Here is a 25,413-nt window from a genome sequence, read left to right as displayed (position 1 = left end):
TTCTTGGGGAATCCTTTAAAACTCCTGATATAGTTACCTTCACCCTAGACCTGTCTTTTCAGGACCCCCGATGCTAACACTCTGGGATCTGCATTTTTAGAAAAGTTCACCAGGTGACTGACTCTAAGGTACATCCTCTTTGAGAGCCACTATCTGATGACATAGAGGATTTGGAACCACTATTGACACTCAGTATACCACTAGAAACTGGTGCTTCTGAAACCAATTTAGGTGATATAGTGCTTTTCAAAATAGTTAAGTGAGACATATCTATTTTGCAAAACTAAGAATCTGTAGAGATGTACTTCCAGGAGTAACTGCATTCTGGTAACATTTTAATTACATTTTGTAAATTAGCAAAAATCTGTTTTGTAAAGAAAAACGAATTTAAATTATCTTTCATTTAAATTTTTGACAAGGGATCAACTACAATTGTGTAGAGAATATCTGAACATTTGATTGAGTGTGTGGCTGTCTCAGTGGTCTACAGGCATTGGAAAAAAATCTCAACTATGATACAAAAATATTAATAACAATTTAGGCCTTACACTACTCAATGTGCCATGATTCTGGACTAGTAAAAAGATGACAAAAAATTATCAATTTAAAAATTGATAAATGTGAAAAGATAGAAAACCAAAAACTACAGCATATATACAGGGCCCTTGCTACTTTACATTTTCTATATGTTAAAAATCAAGGCTCTTTGTGTTTATGTAATATGTAGTATTTGAAATAAAATTTTTGTATTAATTTTATCTTTTATTTTGAAATAATTTTGACTTGAAGAAAAGTTACAAAATGCAGTTCTTTTTTTTTTTTTAAGAGAGAGAGAGAGGAGACAGAGAGAGAGAGAGAATTTTAATTTTTTTTTTTTTAAGTTTTCGGCAGACCCAACATCTTTGTTTGTATGTGGTGGAGGATCGAACCCAGGCCTCACGCATGCCAGGCGAGCGCGCTACCGCTTGAGCCACATCCCCAGCCCCCAAAATGCAGTTCTAATATACTTCCTACCCAACTCCTACTATTAAGAACTTTTATTTATTTATTTATTTATTTAGGTACTAGGAGTGAAGCCAGGAGTACTTACCCACTGAACCACAGCTACATTCCCAGCCTTTTTTTTTTTTTTTTTTTGAGGCAGGATCTCATTAAGTTGCTTAAGGCCTTGCTAAGTTCTGAGGCTGGCTTTGAAAGTACAATCCTCCTGCCTCAGCCTTGCAAGTCACTGGGATTACAAGCATTTACCATCACACCTGGTTACTATTAACATCTTACTATTAGCATAATAAAATTATTAAAATCAAAACATAAAAATTGATAACATACCATTACCTACTGACCTTATTCAAATTCTAGCAAGTGTAAATATTCTTTTCACTGAATTAAGATATGGTCCAGGAGCCCACAGTGCATGTAAATATACACTTTTTTTCTTTTCTTCTTTCTTTAAAATTTTTATTTGTTCTTTTTAGTTATACATGATAGTAGAGTCTATTTTGACATATTTTTACCAACTTAGAGTATATCTTATTTTCATTAGGATGTTATGTCTTTTTAAACTTTTCCAATCTGAAAAGCTACTAAGTATTTATCTCCAATGATCTTGACACTTTTGAAGAATTCTATTCAGCTATTTTAACAAATTTATTTCAATTTGAGTTGGTCAGATGTTTTCCCATTATTGATTAAGGTTATGCATTTCGGGCAAGAAATTAATGTTATATGCCATATCAAACAATACCTGAAATAACAGAGCTTAGCACTGGTGACTACTTGGTTAAGCTAGTGTTTATTAAATTCTGTCACTATAAAGTTATTATTTTTTCCTTTGTAACTAATAAGGTGGAAATTATGTAAAAATTCTTTCTCATCATAACTTTGAATCCACCAGATTTTCCTGCAATAATCATAACTATGGAATTTATCTAAGGCCAATTTTCTATTCTCCTCTTTCCTTTTATTAATTGAAATTCTATAGTATGAAGAGATTTTAAAATTCCTCAACATTTGTTTATTTATTTATTCTATTATTTGTTTATATTAGTATGTTCTCAGAGATATTTATTTTATTCTATTAATTATAATCCATTAATATAATTATATTTGGTCACTATTTTGCCACACTTTGGCTATTGTGAACTCTTTGAAGATGACTCCTTCATATCTTTGCCATGTTCCTATCACTTTTGAGCATATTATTGCTTACTGGCACCAGAAGATGTATCAGATTTATATTACAATTGTTATTAAAAAACTATATGGATAATTTAGTATTGCACAGACCTGAGCAAACAGACTTTTTGTTTTCACTCAGTCTTAGTCATTGCAGATTCTGATAACTTTCTTCTCTTTCTGAAACTTCTGTTTCTCTCACACTTAAAAACAATGCATTTACCAAAAAAATGCTGAATAAGTGCTAGGTAACTTCAAATGCCTGACATGGAAAATTGATATTTGAGGAAAGTAGTATAGGACCATTAACTATTCATTCTTGTAAATCAGACGATTTTCTTTTTTTCTTTTAAGCAGAAAATATTTTAAAGCAAATTGAATCCTAATACATAAAGCATTCAAAAACAATTCTGAGTGAGTATAAATACATTAATATTAATATATCAAACTATAAACCTTACAATCAGTCCAGAAATGGTGTTTTATATAATAGTCTAGTTATTATTTTTTAAAGAGAGAGAGAGAGAGTTTTAATATATATATATATTAGTTTTCGGCGGATACAACATATTTGTTCATATGTGGTGCTGAGGATCGAACCCGGGCCGCAGGCATGCCAGGCGAGCGCACTACCGCTTGAGCCACATCCCCAGCCCCAGTCTAGTTATTATTTATTAAGACTTTCATCCAATTTATTTGTTAGTATTGTTTACATGTTACATGAAAATTTTAATGTGTATAAATAAATAGTTACAGAGTACTGGTGATCCAATTCAGGGATGCTCTATCTCTGAGCTACATTCCCTGACCTTTTTGTCTTATTTTTGAGACAAGTTCTCTTTAAGTTGCTAAGGCTGGCTTCAAACTTTCAATCCTCCTGCCTCTATCTTTGCAATCACCAGGAACATGGAGAATATGAATTTTTTGAGCACTTCAATTTAACAACTATGTCAGGACTCTCTTCAAGCAAGATGATCCAATTTTAAAGAAACTTTTTAAAAATAGTAGAAGATTTTGCTTTAAAGTTGAAACATTCCGATTCCAGGTATGAGGAGAAGTACTCTACTGTCTTATAGACAGAACAGAGTTACAGATTCTGTACAGACTACAAAGAGCAGTCATTTGATAACTCAGAAGTAAGTAGCAGAAGATGAACTGAGGAAGAACAGAATTTCCACCAAACAAGTGTTAGGATAAGATTAATTTTCTACTTTCTATGAATACAAATTTATTTTACTGCTGTACCCATGTTGAATTTAACACAGCAAACAAAGTTTGAGCCCTCAGTTGCAGACAGCTTCTGGAGAAGATTTTTATTTTATTTTATTTTTTTAGAGTTTTAGCTCAAGGAAAGGGAAAGGGAATGCATAATACTTAGAGATAATGTGGAAACCTCCATATTCTTCTTTTACTTTCATCCATTCTCCTAACCCCTGGACCTCAGGCAAAACTGCAATAGCAGTAGTAGCAACAGAAGTAACAACAAAGACAATGGGAGCCAACAAAAGCCAAGGCCTGAGGATGAGGCCCTTCCTCTGGGTTCAACAGAACAGAAATGTACAGTTTCAAAACAGTGCAGCCAAATCTCATTGCTCTTTTCCTATCTCTGTTCCCTTACAACCTGGCCCCAAAGACAGACTCAGTTGTGTAAGTGAACAGGATATTAAAAAAACTAAACCCATAGATTTCTGGCCAAAAGGACCAAAAAGAGCCTCCCTATGCAACTGAAAACTGCCAGAGACATCATGAAAGAAAAACTTAGGAATATGATGATGTGAAACTGCTTGGGAACTACAGGTACATAACTCTATTATAACAGAATAATTCCTAGAAATCTACATATGCCAATACATATTGTCTATGAGCCCTGCCCATAGACAATAGAAATCCCTGGACTTTGTTAGGTATGGAAACATGAGTTTTAACAAGGCCCCTGGATAATTATGGCCAAGATATTCTTTGACAGATCAAACCAAAAACACTACCATAAAACTTTTAGATTGGTCTTTTAGAAGTAGTGTTCAAAAAGCAAGGAGACAGGAATAACAGCTCAATTCACAATAGCTAAGCTATGGAACCAAGCTAGGTGCCCTTCAATAGATAAATGGATAAAGAAAATGTGATACATATACATAATAGAAAATTACTCCACCATAAAGAATAAAATTATGGCATTTGCTGGTAAATGTACAAAACTGAAGGCTATCATGCTAAGTGAAATAAGCCAATCCCAAAAAGTCAAAAGCTGAATGTTCTCTCTGATGTGTGGATGCAGACTCACAATAATGTGTGTTGGAGGGGAGTGAAGGTTCACCAGATTAGACAGGGAGATGTTGGGGTAACAGAGGGGGGATGGAAATGGGGAAAACAGTAGAATGAACTGAACATAACTTTCCTATGATCATATATGAATACATGACCAGGGTAACTCCACATCATGTACAACCACAAGAATAGGAAGTTATACTCCATGTAAGTATGATATGTCAAATACATTCTACTGTCATGTATAACTAAAAAGAACAACAACAAAAAAAGCAATGAGACAGGAGAGCAAATTCAGCATGTTAAGGACAAGTAAGATAAGCAGCCCAACAAGGCAAAATCAGAACTTCTTAAGGGTATCGCTGGAATGAGGATGAGCACCAAGCACAAAAGAAAAGACATTTAGCTTGTGGGTTTTCTGATAGAGAAAAGGTGACTTCAGATTATTGTCAAAGGAAGAAAAGTGAAGCATGCAGGATAGGACTTCTAAAATGGTAGAATAAGAAATAGTGGGCACTCTCCCTAGCAATACAGTAATTCTCTTAGTGAAAATTATTTTAAAATTACATTTAAAATCTCTGGAAAATACAGCAAATGGTGAAACATTCATTCAACAAAAAAAAATCTACTCAAGTTCAATAAGAAGAGTGAATCCATAGCATTTGAACCATGGTTCACTCCATTAACCTATCACCATCATCCACTGTATAGCTCCATGTTACAAAAACTTTAACCTAGGCATTCCACTCTAAGCAGATGTGACCAAAACAATGGAAGTTTCCTCTTTTTTTATTTCACCTTTCTGCTAAATTACTATGCTTTTACCTCACTAGGGACAGCCTGTTGTGTTTCTCACTCCCTTTAGCCTGAGCTGCCTATAGTCCAGGCAGACATAATACTGCAGCCATAGTTACAGCAGGCTAAGAAATGTGGGCTTCTGTTGTACCAGCTATAGCTTTCTTATAAGTGAAAGGAACCACTCCAGAGGGAACAAGCCAGAAGGTTTTTGCCTACACCAAGACTTCTAGTGTTCATTCTTAGAACAGAAGTATTATTAAGGGAAAATAGGTCCTATCTCCCATGTTTAATAGAGTGACAAAAATGTTCTTGTGGAGAAAAGGAAGGTAATAAGGATGAGGAACTCCTTATCTATGACTATGATTGATTAACCTTTTGGAGGAGAGAATGGAGAACTGCATGCCTAAGATCATTATTAAAAACAATAAGTATCTTATGGGACAACAATTAAGAGAAATCTGGTATCTCTGTGCTATAAGCAAAGCAACAGACTAGTATTAAATAGAAAGAACCAGGGAAAGTGATAAGCAAGAAAAGCCCTCCTAAGATCACAGTCAACTCTACATGTCAGAAAATCTGTGCACATATGCTAGGCTGTACCCAAAGGAGTAATCAAAGCAAGACGTGGGAAAGACATGAAAACATTCACCAAGTTGCATCCTGACCCATCAACAAGACAGAGGCCCCACTGGCACCGGGGGCTTAAAGAAACGCCAAATAAACACTGAATCAACAGTAAGCTGCTCTGACTCAAGCATGATACCTAGGAAGGTAGAATTAAAATTTAAATCACACTTATTTCTGTATGTCTGGTTAACTTTGTACATATTCAATGTGATGGCCACTCAGCAGTAATCACAGAGGAAAACTCCAAGTTACTAGTCCCTGGCTGAAGGTGGAACACATAAAAAATGTGAACTCCCTTTAAATGTAATAGTAGTTTACAAGACAGATAAACACACACACACACAGAGTTTCAAAGGCTAAAAATATAACTGGCAAAAACAACTTTTACCAGTAAGGGGATATGTCAAAAAAAAGAGTGACTCCACAGTAAAACAGTAAAAGAATTGAAAATAATCAAAATTGGGACATCAGAATCTCTGTACCACAGGAAAAGCAGACCTCTCAGAATTGACTCATCACTGAGTCACTGTTTTTTGACCTAGCAAACAACAAACAAAACAACTTCTATGACAGGGTAAGGATCTCAAATGTCCAGTTATCACCAAAAGGTTATAAAACCTACAAAGAGATAGTAAAATGTGGCTAATATACAGAAAGAAAAAAGTTGGCAATACAAACTGCCTTTGAAGAGTCACAGATGGTGGACTTAGCAGGAAAAAAACTTCAAAGCAACTATTATAAATATGTTCAAAGAACAAAAGGAAACCATAGTTAAAGAATTAAAGGAAGATATGATGACAATGCTTCATCAAAGAGATAATATCAAGAAAGAGGTAGAGATGATTTAAATTATTAAAGGAAACCAAATGGAAATTCTGGAATCAAAAAGTACAATAACTGAAATGAAAAATTTACTGAAAGAGTTCAGCTACAGATTTGAACTCATAGAAAAAAGAGCCAGCAAATTTAAAGATAGATCCATACAAAACATGAAAAAAAAAATGAACAAAGCCTCAGAAAAATGCAGGACATACTGAAGTGTACCAACATACACATAAATGTGAGTACCAAGAAGGGATAAAAAAATAAGGATTAAAAAAAAAAGCTTTACAAATTTCATGAAAATCATTAATTTTCACATCTAAGAAGATCAATAAACTCTAAGTAGAATAAATGTTAGGAGAAACACACATATCATATATTATACTCAAAATGTTCAAATCAAAAAGGAAATTCTCAAGGGAACAAAGGAAAAATGACATATCACATACAAGGAAATTGAATGAGATCAACATATAACTTCTCATCAAACACAATGGAAGTCAGAAGTCAGTGGAACAGGACAATTCAAATTGCTAAAGAAATGTCAAATAAGAATCTTATATACAGCAAAACTAAATTTCAAAAAAAGAAAAATTAAATGAACTTTCAGAAAAGCAAAAACTGAGAGAACTGATTCATTAATAAACAACCTATATTACAATGAATACTAAGGAAATTCTTTAACAGAAGACAAGGGAAACCAAAAAGGAAAGAGGATTAAAGGAGGGGAGGGGAGCAGGGAAAGGAAGACAAGAAAGAAAAGAAATGAGAGTTTATTCATTGATCTACCTCAGATCAGGAACCATTTCTAACTGCTGAAATTCACAGAACATAGGAGCCCTTTTCAAAGTCTCTTTATATCATGATGTAATTAAAACATAATATAATATGGTAATTAATATAATAATAAATGTAAGCTCTAGGTTATGATTTCTAACCTATATTAATGTGCCTGTCAATTTTATTGAAATACAGATTTTAAAACTTGGAACTTCATGGGTTAAGATCTATTCTCAGCAATTATTTAAGTGGACAATGCATTTGTATTAACTCTAATCACCATGGTATACACTAAATTTGAAGAATTTATTCATCTTATAACAGAAAGTTTGCAGAGTTTAACCAGTTTTCCCACCATTTTCTTTACCTTCTAACTCTTGGTAACTGCCATTTTACTTTGTTGCTATTAGTTCAGTTTTTTTTTTAGTTTGAATATATAAATGAAATCATAAGGTATTCGTCTTTCATGTCTGAGTAATTTTACTTAGGCTAATATCCTCTGGTTCATCCATGTTATTATAAATTGAAGGATTTCTTTATTATAATGTCTGAATAATATCATACTATATTTTCTTTATCTAATTATCCATCAACCCTTAGGTTGTTCCCATATCTTAGCTTTTGTGAATAATGATGCAATGAACAAATGAGAATAGATATTTCTATGAAATATTCATTTTACTTCATACTATATATGTACATATATAATATGAAACAAAAAATATATACATACACAGAGAGAGAAAGAGAAAGAAGTGGGATTCCTGGGCCATATGGAAGTTTCAATATATTTAAGAGACTCATAAAATTTAGTAGGAAAACAAACAAATAACCTGATTTAAAAATGAGCAATTGACCTTGAATATTTTTCTAAAGAAAATATTCAAATGGCCAACAGGGATATGAAAATGAACTCCACATCATTAATCATAAGAAAAATTAGAATCAATACCACAATGTGATACCACCTCAAACCTATTAGGGTGACTAATATCAAAAAGTCAATAGAAAACAAGCATCAGTTATTACATGGAAGAAAGTGAACACCTGCACATTCTTGGTAAGAATGGAAATTGGTACAGCCATATGGAAAGCAGTACAGAAGTTGCTCCTCCTTCAAGATCATTTTAGAAAAAGAAGTTTAAATATTGGTGCTATAGTCCTTATAAATTATTGCATATGTATCAGAAAATAAAGCTGATAACTTATCACATCTTTTCAGACTGTTACTATAGAAAACATTTGTTTGAGCAAAAGCTTTTCCTTCTGATGTATAAAAGGTTGAAGTTTACATAAAAATCAACACTAATTTAGGTTGCAGCCAAAAACAAATGAACAGTAGAATACTGTTATAAAATGAGACTTCTAAAAGATGAAATTCATATCCCCAAATTGAAATTTAATTTAATTGGAATAGCTAAAAAAATAAAATAATTAAAAGTGTACAAACCTGGAGAAAAAAGTAAATAACAAACTCCCAGATATTTTTGTAACTGGCTAGATAAACACTGCAACAGTAGCCACTGACACATGTGGCCTCTGAGCTTTTGAAATGTGGCTCATCTAAACTGAGATACAGTGTAGGGATAAAATGTTTAAATAAAATAATTAAAATTAATTTTCTATTTCTTTTTAATTTGGCTATTAGGTAATTTAAAATTACATAGGTGGCTTACATTATATTCCTATTGGAGCACTGTGCTAAATCATTTTCTAAAGTTAGTTGGTGCTAATTACAATTCATTCTGGGTCTCAAAATGCCCAGATACAATTAACTACCCTTTCTTGATTTTCATTTTTTTATTCATTTAAAAAATAGATTATGTCTTTGGCTTGAAAGGTCAAGATTTGCAAAATGAATACTACATATGCCTACTCTGAAATATTTTGGAAATGCTCAGAAAACATAAGCTACATATTTGAAACTTGGTGAATAAAGGGCATGCTTGTGCATAAACACACACAAAAGAAAGATGAGACAAAAACAGAGAGGCAGAGACAGAGATAGTTAATTTTATAAAACACCAAGAAAACTTTGATATCCTCAGACCAGAAATAATTTCAAAGTCACTAAATAATAAAAGCTGAAACCTTCCATTATCTCCTTCCTAATCAATGAAGAAAAATTTAATAATAAAGATAACCTTATTACAAGAAGCTTTTAAAAGAATAAAGAATTCTTTGGTAAGTTTCAAGATTAAGATTTTGAACTCTTTTGTTAAATGTTAAACTTTTGTTAAACCTCTAATTAGGAGAGTTTGATAATGCTTTGTGCATATTATTTCTTGCTATTAAAAATAGAGCATTTTTGTATGATTCTTCTATGACACAGAACGCTTTCTAGCTAGACTGCAACCTCCTGATAGTTCACTTTTGTTCTCTTGATTCATTGTCTTCTATCAACCTCTCCCCTTGCCAAATTCCTAACAGAAGAATGTACACATAGCAGGCCATCCATTTATATTCTGAATGAAGGAGTGAATGACTAAATGAGTGAACAGGTAATTTGTCCTAAACCATGCTTCTCACCTTTTCTTTAAAATATACAGTAAGTGATGTCCAAGGCATTCTAGTTGGATATCTAAATCTAAATAAGTATGGTAGTTCAAAGAAATCAGTGTCAATTAAAAGTGCAATTAGAAAAGTAAATGTAAAATGCCAGTAATGTTACTTGTAAGTCATAATGTTACTTTTCATTCAACATTTCAATGAATTTCCTCTTAAATAATAACAGAGTTTTTTGCATTAGGATTCTTGTTAATAAAATAAAATTGGATATAATTTATATTTTAATATAAAATAAACTCAATGTTTACTTCATTCACATAAGTCTGAGATATATAGCTCCTTTAAAAATTGAAAATATCATACCCAGCTATCATGAAACAAACACATGCAATGCTATCTGAATTTGTACACCATCTAAAATGTGCCATGTAGTTTTAAAGATATTCAAAAAATATTTTGTATCTCCCTACCTACTAGGAAATATTTTCAGACAAATTATTTTACCTTACATCTTCATCAACAATTTTCCAGCTACAAGGACCATTGCACGTATACTCAGAGTACTAAAGACAAAGATACAACTTTGTTTGACTTGTATAACTGAGAGTACACAACTGCATTTCAACAAACATTAACTAATGTCATTCAAAAGGTGATCAAGTGTGTATGTGTGGGAGAAAGTAGGAGAGGAAAGTAGTTATAGTAGTAATAGAAAGGACTAAAAACCAGCTCTGTATTTGGGGGTGCTTTTGACACTTTGTGACATGAATATTGAAGGCCTTTTTTCCCCCAGATGCTCAGATATTTTGCCAAAATGTGCTAAAAAAATCACTTAGAGAATATGAGCTAGCTCAGAGATTAATAAAATCTCCAACTTCACAGACTTCCACAAATAATGAGATGAAAACAACAGATAATTTTCAGCCATCAAATATTTCAATACTTCACTCTGTTACTATGACATATTTATCCCATACGAAATATTTGCAAAAGGAGTTGTAATGGCCTTCAGGGACAGGAAGAATAGAGTTTCTGTAGAAAATGTTAAATTAGTTTTGATGGTGATGCAAAGTTAAGGAAGGGTTGTTAGGGATGGCTTGCTGCCACAGGGCGGGGTTTTGTTTTGGTGTCCTTTTAGAGCCTGCAGGTGTTTGGCACCAGTTAAAATCGGGGCCAGCTGTGATATTTCAATAATTTTGATATTTCCCTCCCAATGGTTCTCAGAAGTGATGCTTCAGAGTGATGTTTTACACCTGATATATTCAACTTGTGTGGTACAAATGGGAAGACTGTTAAACAACACCAGTTTTAGGATACCTTTTGCCCTTCTTCCCTACTCTCAGGTCATGGCATCAAGGAAAAAAAAAACACTAATCAGAAGTTCCAATAATTCATAATTCATATTTTTTAACTTAGCAGTTCAACCAAAGAAGATGATACATGAGAATAACTAAATATACAATCTTAAGCAAAATTCTGAAAGCAGGATGGTGTGTTCTCTTTTGATGTTCATTGTAGATAATGATGCTTTTAAGCCCTTTCAATGGTGACATCCATACCTATTTTTGCAGGAATTTGAATAGTTTCTATTAAAAGCTGCATTTTCTTTTAAGTTTGTTTGGGTTGGAAACCCTCAAACCACAATGTATTTCATGCACATGTTCCCAAGGGTATGTTAAATAGGACCATACTGAGGTCATCTAGTAAGTTTTTGAAACTTTTTAAGAATTCCTTTAATGTACTGCACAATCTTGGCCTGATTAGAAGAAGATATTTTAAGAAAGTACTTGAAAAAATGACTGACTATTAAAATCTATATGCAGATAACCTATATTATGCTCTATAATGCACAGAGTTTTCCATAGATAATTTGTCATTGAGGGAGAAAAACAATAAAACTACCACTTTAAGAATTTTTAGTCAAAACTTGTCAGAAATATCAGTAAATGCAGACAAATGCCCCCACAGTAGTTTTGATTGACTTAACCATGGACAACCATAACATCATTTTTACTGTGCCAAGGTCTACAGCACTTTATCATAAGATAAAAAGTAGACAATCTTCCAACTATCCAAGATAAAACATATCATCTCCCATTTCAATTGAGTAAAAAAATGAAATCTTCTTGGAATATGAACTATGATGAATTTGTTAGGTTAGATATAGTTTCTACCATCAAGTACATTTTTGTTGTCAACCAAGATTTTCAAGCCACAGATGAGAAACATACATGGTCCATTGAATAAGAAGCATACAAAATTCTCTTCTATTCCTTGAGGTTCCCAATCTTTTCCTTTTTTTTTTTTTCTTTCCCTGGTTGGACATACCCCTTTTCACTTCATCAAAGCTTTCCTTCCTGCGCCATGTTCCAAGCCTTGTACTTCACCCAAAGTAATTTTCAGTCAAATGAGCAGCTGTGCTGGCACAGCACACACGGAGAGGTGGGCCACTAAGCCAGTGGTGCATTCCCACATTGAACACAAGTGGCTAGTTCCCGGTACCTAGGGCCAAGAAACTGCTGCTCATCAGAGTGAAAGCTCCCTTGGACACCTCAAACGGAAATCAAACTTAAAAAAAAAAACAAAACACTTTTATGGAAAATGAAAAATAAGAGGGTTGTCAGCAATCAGAAATAATGAAGGGTTGGGAACTCTTGGCATATCATTTGCAGATACGTTTTCATAAAAGGGTAGTAGATTGCGATTCTAAGTTAATGATCCCCATACTTGTGGCAGCACTGAATGTACCACTGTTCACTAAAACAGGTATTTTAAAAGAAGGTGTTTTAATAAGAATATAATCATCAAGGGCACCATTACAATGAGAGCCACTACCATGCATTGAGCATTTAGCATTTGTCAATCCCTGTACTATTCCCTTAATTAACATCTCATTTAACACTTTCAACATTGGAGAGATAAGATCCTATTATACCATATAACAGTTAAGAAAACTAAAGCCTGCAAAGTTATAAAACTGTCCACCAAATTTGAAAATATGATGTTAACCATCATCTTAACCCAAACCCTAACAACCATCAGTCCCCTGAAATCATCAAGAGCAATTCAACTAGTGCTAAAGATAATGCTCATTAGTGCTAGGGTACAGGAACCATCTGATCATTTGGAAAACCTACACTTTCTTTTTTTTTTAAAGAGAGAGAGAGAGAATTTTTTAATGTTTATTTTTTAGTCTTTGGTGGACACTACATCTTTATTTTATTTTTATGTGGTGCTGAGGATCGAACCCAGCGCCCCGCGCATGCCAGGCAGGCGAGCGTGCTACCGCTTGAGGCACATCCCCAGCCCTGGAAAACCTAGACTTTCCACAATTAACAACTTATTCATTTGTTTATTTACATATACATGAACATTTATTGTATGCATGCTATTGAAGTAAATTTTGAGTTTATTTTTCAGAAAGGCATAGAATACTAAATTCATACTAAATCCTTACTAATTCACCTAATAAATATAATAAAAGTTTATTGAATAAATGAAAGAATTTTCTAAATTGTCATTCATAGATGTCACTTTAAGGTGCTTTTGAATAATATACTTCATTCAAGTTTTTTTTTATTTTTCCACATTACACAATGCAAAATATTATAGAAGTCTTTTTGAAAAGGGACAAACAGTTCTAAGCATAAGGGAAAGGTGATAACCCTGATTCTCGTGCAAAACATAACTAGAATACTTACAATTTCCATAGTAATCTTATTTTTAAAATGTAATATTAGTACATTACTCTCTAGTCTTTCTAAAAATCCAATAAATTACAGACATATATTTTTTTACTTAAAATTACAAATGAAGAGTGAAATTATGTATGAAAGAGAACCCTTGCTACTGGGTTTCAATTATCAATAAACATCATGGTATGGTTAAGTATTTTTACTTTAAAACTGTAATAATTAGGATCCACTTTTTGATGGGGGTAAGAGGTCAGTTTAGAAATTTTGAGGATAACATGGAAATCTGGTATCTTGATTTACATAATATCAATCTTCTCCATTTGGTAAGTAGGCTAAGTACTAAAAATATGACACCATGACATAGACCAAAAATAGATACTTTGCAGGTCCAAAGCAGTTGAGATACAAAGATAACAAATTAATTAAATTTCCCTTGTATTAATTAAGCTGAATTAAAAGGGGAAATCAGATATAAAAATTCTATTTAGCCTATATCCACTCTGAACCAGCCCATAATTATGTGAACAATTTAAAACTAATAAGACTTTGTATCTTTGTATATAATAACCTTAACAAACCCAGAAAATTAAGAATATACCTACTGATATTTAAGAATAACTCTTTGATTTTCTTTGTTTATCCCTGATAAAACACAGATGAAACAACAGAAATGCTGATGGGAAAACTTTCAGGAAATATCTCTTGTGAAATATGACCTCAAATTGAGACAAATATGAAGTCCTACACACCTCTAAAATACCACAGCTTAAAATGAGATGGCTGATTCTCAGTTTTGAATTAAAGAAACCAGGTACTTGGCCTATATTCAGGTGTGGAAACCAAGGAATCACCAGACATTAATCCACTGAATTTTGGGGTTCCTTTCAGATGAATTTACACAGTATATACCAAGTGGGCCTCTTATCTCCAATACATATTGACCATTGTTTTATTGTGAATAAAACTCTTCACTGGGGCAAAAAAAAAGATAGCATTTCTGAATTCTCTAGCCTTTCTTCTCCAGTAAATATTGTAATTACTGAATTAAATACACTCTAATTTCCTTTTAAGCAAACATTTATGCAAGAAAAATGTACCAATGTTAAAGAGATCAGTTTCCCAACAAAGATCTTCTTCCTCAGAAAATGGATATTTCATTTTCAGTAATTCATTTCAAACAAAAACTTGCTACTATATGAAGTACCAACAGAAAAAAATTCCTACGATTTTGAAATGTTGGAAACTGTCAAGATATGTGAAACATCATAATAAAATATTCACAGAAAAATGGAGGTCCTCTACATTTTAGGGTTAATATGTGAATTTGAGACATGGTACATTGCTTATCGTTCTATTGGTCAAGTAGCAATAAGCATAAGGGAAAGGTGATACCCTGATTCACCTTTAGATATTTTTGACATATAAAAATAATCCACTTGAACAATGTTATAAAAAATATTTTTGGGTGGTTACCCTTCTTCCTGTGCCCCAAGAAGAACCTATTAAGCAATATATAGTACAAAACTTAAAGTATAATTCTTGCCCCACAAAAAAAGACACATTAATCAAAACATATGAAAGCTTCTAATTTGCAAAACTAAATATGACTTGTTTTGTATATTTTAAGACAGCTATGTGGTGATTAGAAGTAGGCTATAACTGTAAAATTTCTCATATTTCTTTCTACAAAAAAAAATCTCTGAAATCCTGATTCCAACTTTTCAATTGTCTATATTTCTAATTTTCAGAAAAAAATAAAAGCTTTCACCTTGAGAATTTTATGGAGCGGCTGATAATGAAATATGTTATACCCAACAGACACAAGTATGATTGTAGACAGCCAGTTCTACAATCATACTTTTTATTTTTATTTTATCCCAAACCCACAAACAATTTGAACATAACAGTGAAACATCATATTATGTGACTTAAGATCAATGACTACCTTTTGATATCAATCTGGATAGGAAAGAGAAGCAACCAAAGACTTCAAAAAACAAACCTGAGGTTCTGTAAATACACCCTTCATATTGTTGATTGGGCCATATGGGACCCCGCTGCCTTCAAAGAAATATAACCACTTAGTGGTCATTTCTTCTTCAAACCTAGGAACAAAGAAAAGATGCATTTTTTTTTTTTACAATCTACAGAATGCAACACAACTTCTTTCCTCATATGGCTCTCTTTCACAGTAACCGATAGTGACAAGTATGTGTTGCTTAGGCTTTCTTTAAGCCAAGTTTTGAGAGAAAATTGTCTATATGAAATGACTTGAGTGGTCACCCAGGTCCCAGGGTTTAAAAATACTCCATTAGATACGTAATTTCTCTTAATTTTATCCCTGTGTATTTTCTGACAGAGTCCATTGGAAAAGAAAGATTGTAAGGAAGACAGTATTGAGTTCCAAATGTGGTGTTGAGAGAATGGCAGCTATTATGAAGACAAGCAACAATAAGTGTTGGTGAGGATGTGGGGAAAACGGTATACTCATACATTGCTGGTGGGACTGCTCTTTTTTTTTTTTTTTTAGGTCTCATGTATAGTATACCAGGGTAGAGAGATATTGATAAACAAAAGTATGCTTTAAAACAAAAAATAAACAAGTATAGGTATTTTAAAAGAAAGCTATGTTTAAGGTACACAAGAATTAAAAGTCATAATCATTGGCCTAAAAATAGTCTTAACTGTTGGTTTATTTGAACTGTGACTTATGAATTAAAACTACAGACATGCAAAGATTTGTGTTTCAGGTAAAGCCAACAAAACTCAAATTCATCCCCGTTCTTTATCTCTTTTTAAATTCTATAATTTAAAAATGAACCTCACAGACAGGAAAATACATATATATTTCTTCATTTTCTCTATTAGGTCTTAAGAAAAGGGGAGCTAATCTATTAATGAGATTTAGTGGTTTGTTTTTTTTACCTCTTCTCTGTTAGGGCCATAAACACAGAAGGAAAATCTTGGATCCTTAGGGACAACAAAACACAATCATAATTTCTAATGTATAAGGAATTTCAGAATTGCTCATTGTTAAAATATCAAACCACTTATATGTAATTAATAAACTTGGCAACTAAAGAAATTTTTTAAAATACTAGATAAAGTGGATTATTGCCAACAAGTAAAATACTTCCCCAAAATGAAAAGACCAGCAGAACTATGGCTAAAATATTTCATATGCATGGAATTCTGTTTCTCTTGTACATAGCCAGAATTGGCCTCAGATTGGCAGACTCCACAGGTAATTACAAAAAGATACTTTTTTCATCTTTTAAAAAAATGTGCAAAAACAGTATCAGTACTTGGAGGACACTTCTGTGATCGCCATTACTGATAGATAAATAATAGATAAATTTAAAAAAAAAACAAGAACTAAAAGGAAAAATAAAATTAATGTATTCTCTAAGACTACTCTATGCACAACGATGTTTGATCAACAATTTTTACAAAAGAACATAACAAAAAGTTTTTAATGAAGATAGTATTATATTTCACTAGGAATTAATTCATCTTATCCACATATTTAGATAATGAGTAACTTCTGTATACACCAAGCATTGATTCTTGCCTTTTTGTACAATGCCTTCCCTTTTCTCTACAATCACAATGACTAAAGAATTTTCATTATATGTTTTAATTTCAGCCCAATAATGTTAACTCTTTGGTATACAATGAAATACTTCATTTCTAAATATTTTTAAAAATAATTTCATAGGAACATCATGGCTCAGGTTAAGTGTCTTATTTCTAATCAATTCTTCACATTAGTATTTCTTTCAAGAATTGTTAAAATAATCTCCTGGCCAAGAATTCCTAAAATATATAGAGAGATATATCATCAGAATGATATATGCTGAAAGAATAAAAGAGATACTTTAAACCTGGAGTCTTTTCAATCAGGGTGTCATTTTTTTTTCATAAATGGAGTGTTATAATGGTTAGTCTGATAAATTTTCAAGACAAGTAAATTAATCACCACTGGACTTACCCAAGTGGCCTGAAAGATCTGCAGAGAAAATGCATGTCAATATCCAAACAGACCCATGGCTGCAGGCTAGCCAAAAGAAAACTCCAGGGAATAGTTGAAGTTCTAGTATTTATATAAGCTTTTCACCACTGGGCAAAAGAGAGGGATTTATTTCATGTTATGGAAAACAACGGATGAACTTTGGAAATGAGACTGAGGGAAGAGGCAATGTCTGAATCTGCAGTTGTGACCACTGTTTGCATCTCTGTATGGGTGTGGGTGTGGAAAGGTTCTTTAATGCCATAAACTCAATCAATCAGAGACAGAACATGCTGCATTCCGCTGTTCCCAGAGGACAGATCCATCATTTTCTTCTGAAAATCTATCTCTGATCTAAATCTGATGTGGAATCCTTTCCTTTATCTATGCAAAAAAAGCTGTAAGCACATGTTTTTATTAACCACAAAAATTCTGCCGGGGGTTTGAGGGGAGATGATCCAAACCACTCAAAGCAATAGACTCCTGCAGATAAAGACAGAAAGGGTGGCCTTACATTCAGCTCAACAAGCCTCAAAGGAAGGGCCTCTTTCAGGAAGTTATGTGGAGCTTCATAATCCAGACTTAATTGTGAACTTATTAAATCAACCCACATATACAATTCTCGAATTTTGTTGAATTTGCTTAATGCCAGGAATGGGTATTATTAACCAGACAGAATCATTTAGGTATAAGAAGTACTGCTGAATAAAGATACACTGGAGTTTATACTTCCTAATTTCATAATTTAATTTTTTATTAGAGAATTATAGTTATATATTGTAACTGGATTCATCCCAACAAACTCATAAATGCATGGAAATCAATTCCAGTTCATGATCTCCCATTTTCCCTCTTGTCTTCCCTTCCCTCTCCCATTCTCCTTCCTCGACTCTACTAGACTTCCTTTTACTAGTCTTTAATTTGTATTTGATTGGTTCCTTATATTATCCTATCCTTCCCTCCCCCTTCCCTTTATTTTACTCTAGCTTCAGCATATGACAGAAAACAGAGAATTTAACTTTAAAAAACAAACAAACCATCCCTTTAGAAAATGGATTAAGTATCAAAGAAGTCAAATCCAAGAACAAAGAGAAACTACTAGTAAGAAAATGTTATCCTCTTTTGACCAATAGGAAACTCAGGTTCAGAAAAATTAACTTGCTCAAATTCATAGAGATTTTTAAGGTCAGAGGTTGCATCTGAAGTGGAAACTGTTGAACTCCAAAGTCACTTTCTAGTACAAAATGATTGTAGCAGAATACATGAAGATGCATAGCTTCACACATCACACGCATTATAAATGATCACAGATTTTTTTAAAAAGGGATAGCATAGGTGAAAACTTTCCTTTTTTCCACTAATTTCCATCTTTATTTGCATCTTATATAGCTCAATATATATTCCTTTACATTAATATTTACTCAATCCTTACGATTTTAGTAGGAATTTGTTTTGTGACAGCTGTGAAGATCAAAACAATAAAAAGGTAGTTCCTGTGTTCAGAGATTATATAGTCTAATGGAGAACACAGCTATGGAAATGGATGAATTACAATTCAGGATGCTAAGACAAAGATATGAAAGAACAACTTACAGTTGAAGCATCAAAGAGGGAGACCTGCACTGGGCCTGGGAAGGCAGGAAAAAGTCCAATAACAAGGTAACATTTGAGCCAAGTGTTGAAGGACAAGCTAGAATTTTTCATGTGAAAGATGGGAGGGAGGATTTCCAGGGAGAGAGAGCAATGTGTACGAAGATCCAACCTGGAAAGAATCTGAAATCTCCTGTGTCATGAGTGGGAGAAGATGAAATAAGAGAGGAAGGTTAGAATCAGAGTGTAAAGCATCTTGTCTCCTATGCTAGGGATATTGAATTTCCACTGACAGTGAAGTCTTTAAGCAGGAGACTGACATACTAGGCACTGATACAGAGAACAGACCTATGCCAATGAAACTAGAGACAAGGAAACTTCACAGTAAACAACATATGCATTTCAAATTTATCAATTCTTCCATATTATTGTCAGTAATAAATAAATTTCACTTGAAAAAGTTTTTTTTGTTTGTTTGTTTGTTTATTTATCTGACCCTCTGAAATCTGGCTTGGTGGTCAATGCTCTTTTTTTATCCAGTCTTCAGTGGTCTCCAGTGATCACTTGTCAAATCTAATATTCCTTTCTGAGTCTTTGTCCTTCCTTCCTACATACTATTTGATGCTTCTTACTATCCTAACTTTAGGTCTAGTGACACTCACTACACTTAAGTTTTCTTTCATATCTCTTTGATGATTTCTATTTCTTATATTCTTTTGCCAATCCCAAGATTCCTTATTCTCTTTTACTCACTGCTATGATTTGGATAAGTATCCCCCCAAAGCCTAGGTGTTGAAAATGTGCTTACCAACCTGTGGCACAACTGGGAGTTGTTAGAACTTTAAAGAGGTGGGGCCCAGTGGGAGAAATTTAGGTCTCGAGGGGTATAGCCTTCCTTGAGAGAGACTCTCTCTCTGATGCTTGGCCATCATGAGCAGCTTCCTTCACCACACTTCTGTCAAGATATACTGCATTCCCATAGGCCCAAAAGCAACAGTGCGAACTGACTATAGATTGGAACCTCTGAAACCATGAGCTGGAATATCCCAGGTATTTTGTCATAGTAACGCAAAGCTGAGTAACACACTCAACTAAATTATCCTGAGATCCTTGTGCAGAAAAACCCCAAAATCCGTATTTTAGCCTTGGCCTTTTTTTCCCCAATTCCCTTTTTTTAGTACATAGGGTAATTCCACCCCGTGCACTATTACCACCAGTAATACACCATGGCCCTGATGACTTTATAATTTCCATTTCATCACAAACCTAGAATTCGTCCCTTGCCTAAACTCTTATCTTTGACTTTATTTGGAACTCCTTCCTTCCCATCATTTCTTATGACATATATAATCATCCTGTGGGATCAACTTTTCAATGGTTAAGCAGTATTCCTCCATTCCAATAGTAACTATCACGCTTATGGACTTTGGTGCTTCACACTTAGATAGAGGTAAGAACTAGTTTAAAACTTATTGTCTCCAATCTCCCTCCTTCAAATAAGTCACCAATTACAGGTATGTCTCAAATCTATTCAACTACCTCCTTCCTCAGGATCACTATCCTGTCTCACACTAAAGGAACATACTATTTATTGACTATCTTATCCTTAGAATGCAGAAAGTAGTTGATACTACCTGCTGAATGAATGGATATATGAGTTGGGAAGAAAAAGAGTTTTTCAATCACATTAGCCTAAGTAAGTACGGTGATTTTTTTTTTCCCTAAACCTTCACTATGACTAGGTTTCATAAGAAACTGAGATTGGTGGAAGGAAGACAATTTAAGGCCTTCAGTTTAAATGGAATGTCACCGCATCTTCTCTTCTTACTTCTTTTTCTACACTGTTCTCTAAATTCTGTATAGCAGTATTTCTTGGGGAAAATAAATTTCCAGTTCCCCATAACTTACAAATGCTTAAAACATGATGTTTCAATTTAGGGACTTTCTGTGCTATCCAGAGAATCATAAGATCTCAGGAATTCAAAGGGCCTTAAAATCCATTGTTTCCTATGAGCATACAAAATCATCATCTTATGTATACTGACAATAAGTTTATTTATTAATAGGGAACTCACTGGAAGTCAGATTTATTGGAATTATTCAAACACAGAAAGAATGCTTTCAAGGAAAAGACATGAGTTTCGAATAGATTTGGATTTGAATAGTCCCAGCTTTGCCAATACTTCCTATCCATATGATCTCCATAAAAATATAAATTAATAATATGAGTAATTTTTCAAATAAATGCAATCATTTATTAAGCATTTACTAAGTATAATGCTCTATGCAATTGGTTGTCTTCATGAGTTTACACACATTATGTCCATTAATCCTTGTAACAATCCTATGAGAGAGGTACTCATTATGCTCTCTTTTAAGGATATGTAAATCAAAGTTTAGAGAATTTAAGTAACTTTTAAATTTAGATAAGCATTATATAGCAAAGCAGAAATTCTATCCTGGATCCAAAACCCACATGTTAACTGCCACTGAATACTGCTTGACTTCTGGCAGTGATGCCCAGGACAACAGAGCAAGCAAAGCTCTGTGGAAGGTGTGCTGCCGAGGACCAGAGGGATGGTCTACCATCTTAGCATTCCATGAACGGAGAACCATATATGCCAAGCTCCATAAGAAAAACTTTGCATCTATTGTTTCTAGTCCTCATAATTCTATAATGTGAGTAATATGATCCTCATATTCAAGGAAACAAAGGCATAGAAAGGTTTTTAAAGGCAGTTTGTGAATCAGAAGGCTCAAATCTAACAGCTTGTGGGGCTCTGAACCTGGTTTTCCCCAGATCCTTTTAGTAGGGTAGACTCACAGATGTTAACAACAACCCTATACTACTCTATATGTGATACCACCCTTCGGCCATTGGCAGTCAACTTACTGTCTGTCCAACAGGACTTGGGGAAGGAGAGGGGAACAGAGGAAAATGTACTGGGTGAGCTGCCTAGAATCCATCCATTCCTGACTTCTTTTCAGCTGACTATTGTTCAAACATGTGATTCTATAATGTCTCATAACATTGGCAGCACTTTTCTGGACCAATCCTTTCAAGATTCTATGAGAAGGATAAATTATTCCTATTCTGTAGATGAAAAATTAATTAATTAAAGTATTATTGAGACTCAGATTCAAGTCTGCATTCTAAACCCGAATCTCATCTCACTACACAGTGTTATCATATACAGAAGAAAATCAATCAATAAAATGTATTGAGAAGACAAGAATGACTTTTAATCATAACCTTACCTAGTCTTGTGCTATTGTCAGTTGTTTAACTTCTCTGAGCTCCAGTTCTCTCTGTTCTCTCTGTTGCAAGTTGTTTAGCACAGCAAATAGTAAATACCCAGTAAATGACCTTTATTTACAATAAAAATAAATACAATAATAAAATAGTATGTCTATAACTGCAAGTCTAAGATAAAAATGTATTAATTTATATAGCAGTCATGTTTATTACTGATCATCTCAGATATTTTAGGCTTATAAGTCTAAACTTCTGGGACTTCTCAAATGTATTTATGTGTTTATTTATTGTTGTGTACTGTTGTCATTTGTTTGTTTTTCTATAAAACATCTGTTTGTACTGAAGCATCCTGAGGTTTGGTGATGACCAGGGTCAGGAATCCCACTTGGTCTTCATTACCCTCGGAGTTCAATTGTAGGGAGTGATGATGCAGAGATCTCAAGCTGGGCAGGAAGTAATAAATCAGGCACATTTACCAGGCCAACAAACAGGACAGTTTTGAAACAATTTAAAGAGATGCCAATGTCAATATAGCTTGTGGAGAGGCCAAACAAGTTGAAGAGATTTTTAAGTCTCCTCCTAACAGTTGAGACAAAGTCCAAAGCATTAATCCTACAAGCGAAGAGTGAATATGCTTTGTGGGCTCCATGCTGAATCCATATCTGAATGAGGCTCCCTGTCCTAAGAAGGTGTGTGCCCCTGGACAAAATCTGATGGCTTCAGAAATCAATGACAGCAATTCACAGCAAGTGAAATGTTTCTTTTTTCCTTATCTCCTGCAAGAGTTTGTAAGGTGCTCAAAGTTACTTTTTCTATGGTTTTCAGAGCTCTCTTGAGCAAAGACTAGGGCAAGGTCTGTGACACAAGTAAAATCATATCCCTTTTGATTTCATGCATTTTTCCCCACTTTTGAGTCAGAAAAGAATTTCAAGGAATATATATGCAAACTCTGTCAAGGTTTTAAATTTCTGAAATTTCTCAATCATTTCCTACATGAATATTCAGGGTTTTAGAAATATAGATTTCAGAGAGGTTTTATCTCATGGAAATCCAATGTAACAAACTAACATATAAAATATGACTTTATGTGACAAAAGTACTCTCCAGTCAACAGTGTACTGGGTGAGCTGCTTGGACAAATCCATAAGCAATGTAAGTTTCATATTGTGTTTTTGTACATGTTATACTCCAACATTTTAATTTGCAAACATTCAATTTTCATGTTTTTATGCACACATTAATAAAAAGGTATACTTGTCTTGATGCTATACTTTCTCTGTGAGAGTTAAAGGCAGTTTTCTGAAAGTAAGTTTTGATATTTGAATATCTAAAATTCAAAACCCATAATCCTTTTACATCTGTACTCATCATTCCCTTACATGAATATCTATAACTGTGGATTCCCCTAGGCCTTCAGAGTGACTTCTCCAGGGAAGTACAGACAAATATCTCTTAATATTCCTTGCTATTAGAAGATGAGGTTCAGAAAACTGTGGCATTGAGCTCCATGTAAATTTGTGGTAAAATCAGAAAGCTAAATAAATATATTGCAGAGATTTACAAAAGTAATTGAGAATTGCAAATAATGATAGTATCATATGAATTGAATATAAAACTTAAAAACATAAAACTTTGGGGATGAGAATCTATCTTAAAATCAAAGCAATGTTTCCCAAGGATTTTGAAAAGAAATTTCACAAGAAATACCATCCACTACAGTTAGTTTTTAAATTATTAAATTTGATTTTTATTTTACCATTGTGAAATATTTCAAATATACCGAAAAGTTTAGGAATAGAAAAGTATAGAATATAAAATAACAAATACTCGTGTTCCTTTATCTCCATATTGTAAAAATATGTTAACATCTTAGCATATCTGCTTCACATTGTTAAAAAGATAAAATATTTAAAACTTGTGTAAAACCTCCTTTGTACCTATTCTGAATCTTAGCCCCTTTTTTTCTACACAGAATTATCCATCATTTTAAAGTTTGTGTGCATCTCCCTGTTCATATTATTGCTTTTGTATTACAGAGGCATATATCTGCTTGGACAAATCCATAAGCAATGTAAGTTTCATATTGTGTGTTTGTACATGTTATACTCCAATATTTTAATTTCAAGATCTATACTTATTATACATGTAGATGTGGCTCATTTATTGTACCCACAGACACATTCTCATGTGAATATGCCACATTTATCTTTTTTCCTACTTTATAATCCATTGTCTACAATTTCTTACTACTATACACAAAACTTCAATGGGACCTTACTCATGGCATTGTTCATTTGAGATTAATTTCCTAGGGCAGATATAGAAAAGTGGAACTGCCAAGTCATAAAGCAGACACAATTTCAACTATTTTACATTTTGTTAAATAGCCCTCTCAAGCAGTTCATGTGAGTAGCTATTTCTACCACAGTCCATATTCTCACCAACTTTTGTTATTGTTAGGCTGAAAGCTTTGTCAACCTGATAGAGATAGTATGGTATCACATGCTTATTTTAAGTTGTGTTTCCTACAACTGGAAAAATTAGGCATCATTTCATAGCTTAACAGCCACTACATGTTGGGAATTGTTTTCTTTCTTTCTTCTTCATATCCATTTTTCATTTGAATTGTTTGTCTTTTCTTATTGACTTACAGAAAATTTTGCATAATTTTAAAGGCATTTAAAATTTCTTCTCCTAGACTATAGCCTGTCAATGGACTTTACCTTCTTTTTTTCATGTAAGAAGATATTCACAGTAAAGTAGACACATAACAATTCTTCTCCCTTAAGATTTTTGCATTTTGTGTTGGTGTAAAAAACACAATCTAGTTCACAAGCTTGTAATGGGAAATTAAATTAATTAATGCTTTGAAGGTATTTAGAACAGTG

The 25,413-nt window shown here is 33.3% G+C and overlaps 1 protein-coding gene across 5 annotated transcripts in view; it reads right to left on the bottom strand.

Moving 5' to 3' along the window:
* Sugct (succinyl-CoA:glutarate-CoA transferase) overlaps positions 1-25,413 on the bottom strand; it is a 709,004-nt gene that overhangs the window by 345,057 nt on the left and 338,534 nt on the right. For all 5 annotated transcript variants that reach the window (XR_011707951.1, XM_071614148.1, XM_071614152.1 and 2 more), the window contains one exon: positions 15,673-15,775. Coding sequence is in view for 4 of the 5 variants with exons in the window: in XM_071614148.1 (XP_071470249.1) it covers positions 15,673-15,775 (103 nt within the window). In the remaining variant the exon portion in view is untranslated. The remainder of the gene's footprint in view (positions 1-15,672; positions 15,776-25,413) is intronic.

Source organism: Marmota flaviventris, chromosome 1 (genome assembly GCF_047511675.1).
Source record: "Marmota flaviventris isolate mMarFla1 chromosome 1, mMarFla1.hap1, whole genome shotgun sequence".
Taxonomy (NCBI): domain Eukaryota; kingdom Metazoa; phylum Chordata; class Mammalia; order Rodentia; family Sciuridae; genus Marmota; species Marmota flaviventris.
Note: the sequence above shows the minus strand (reverse complement) of the source record. Positions and strands in the feature narration are given on the sequence as shown.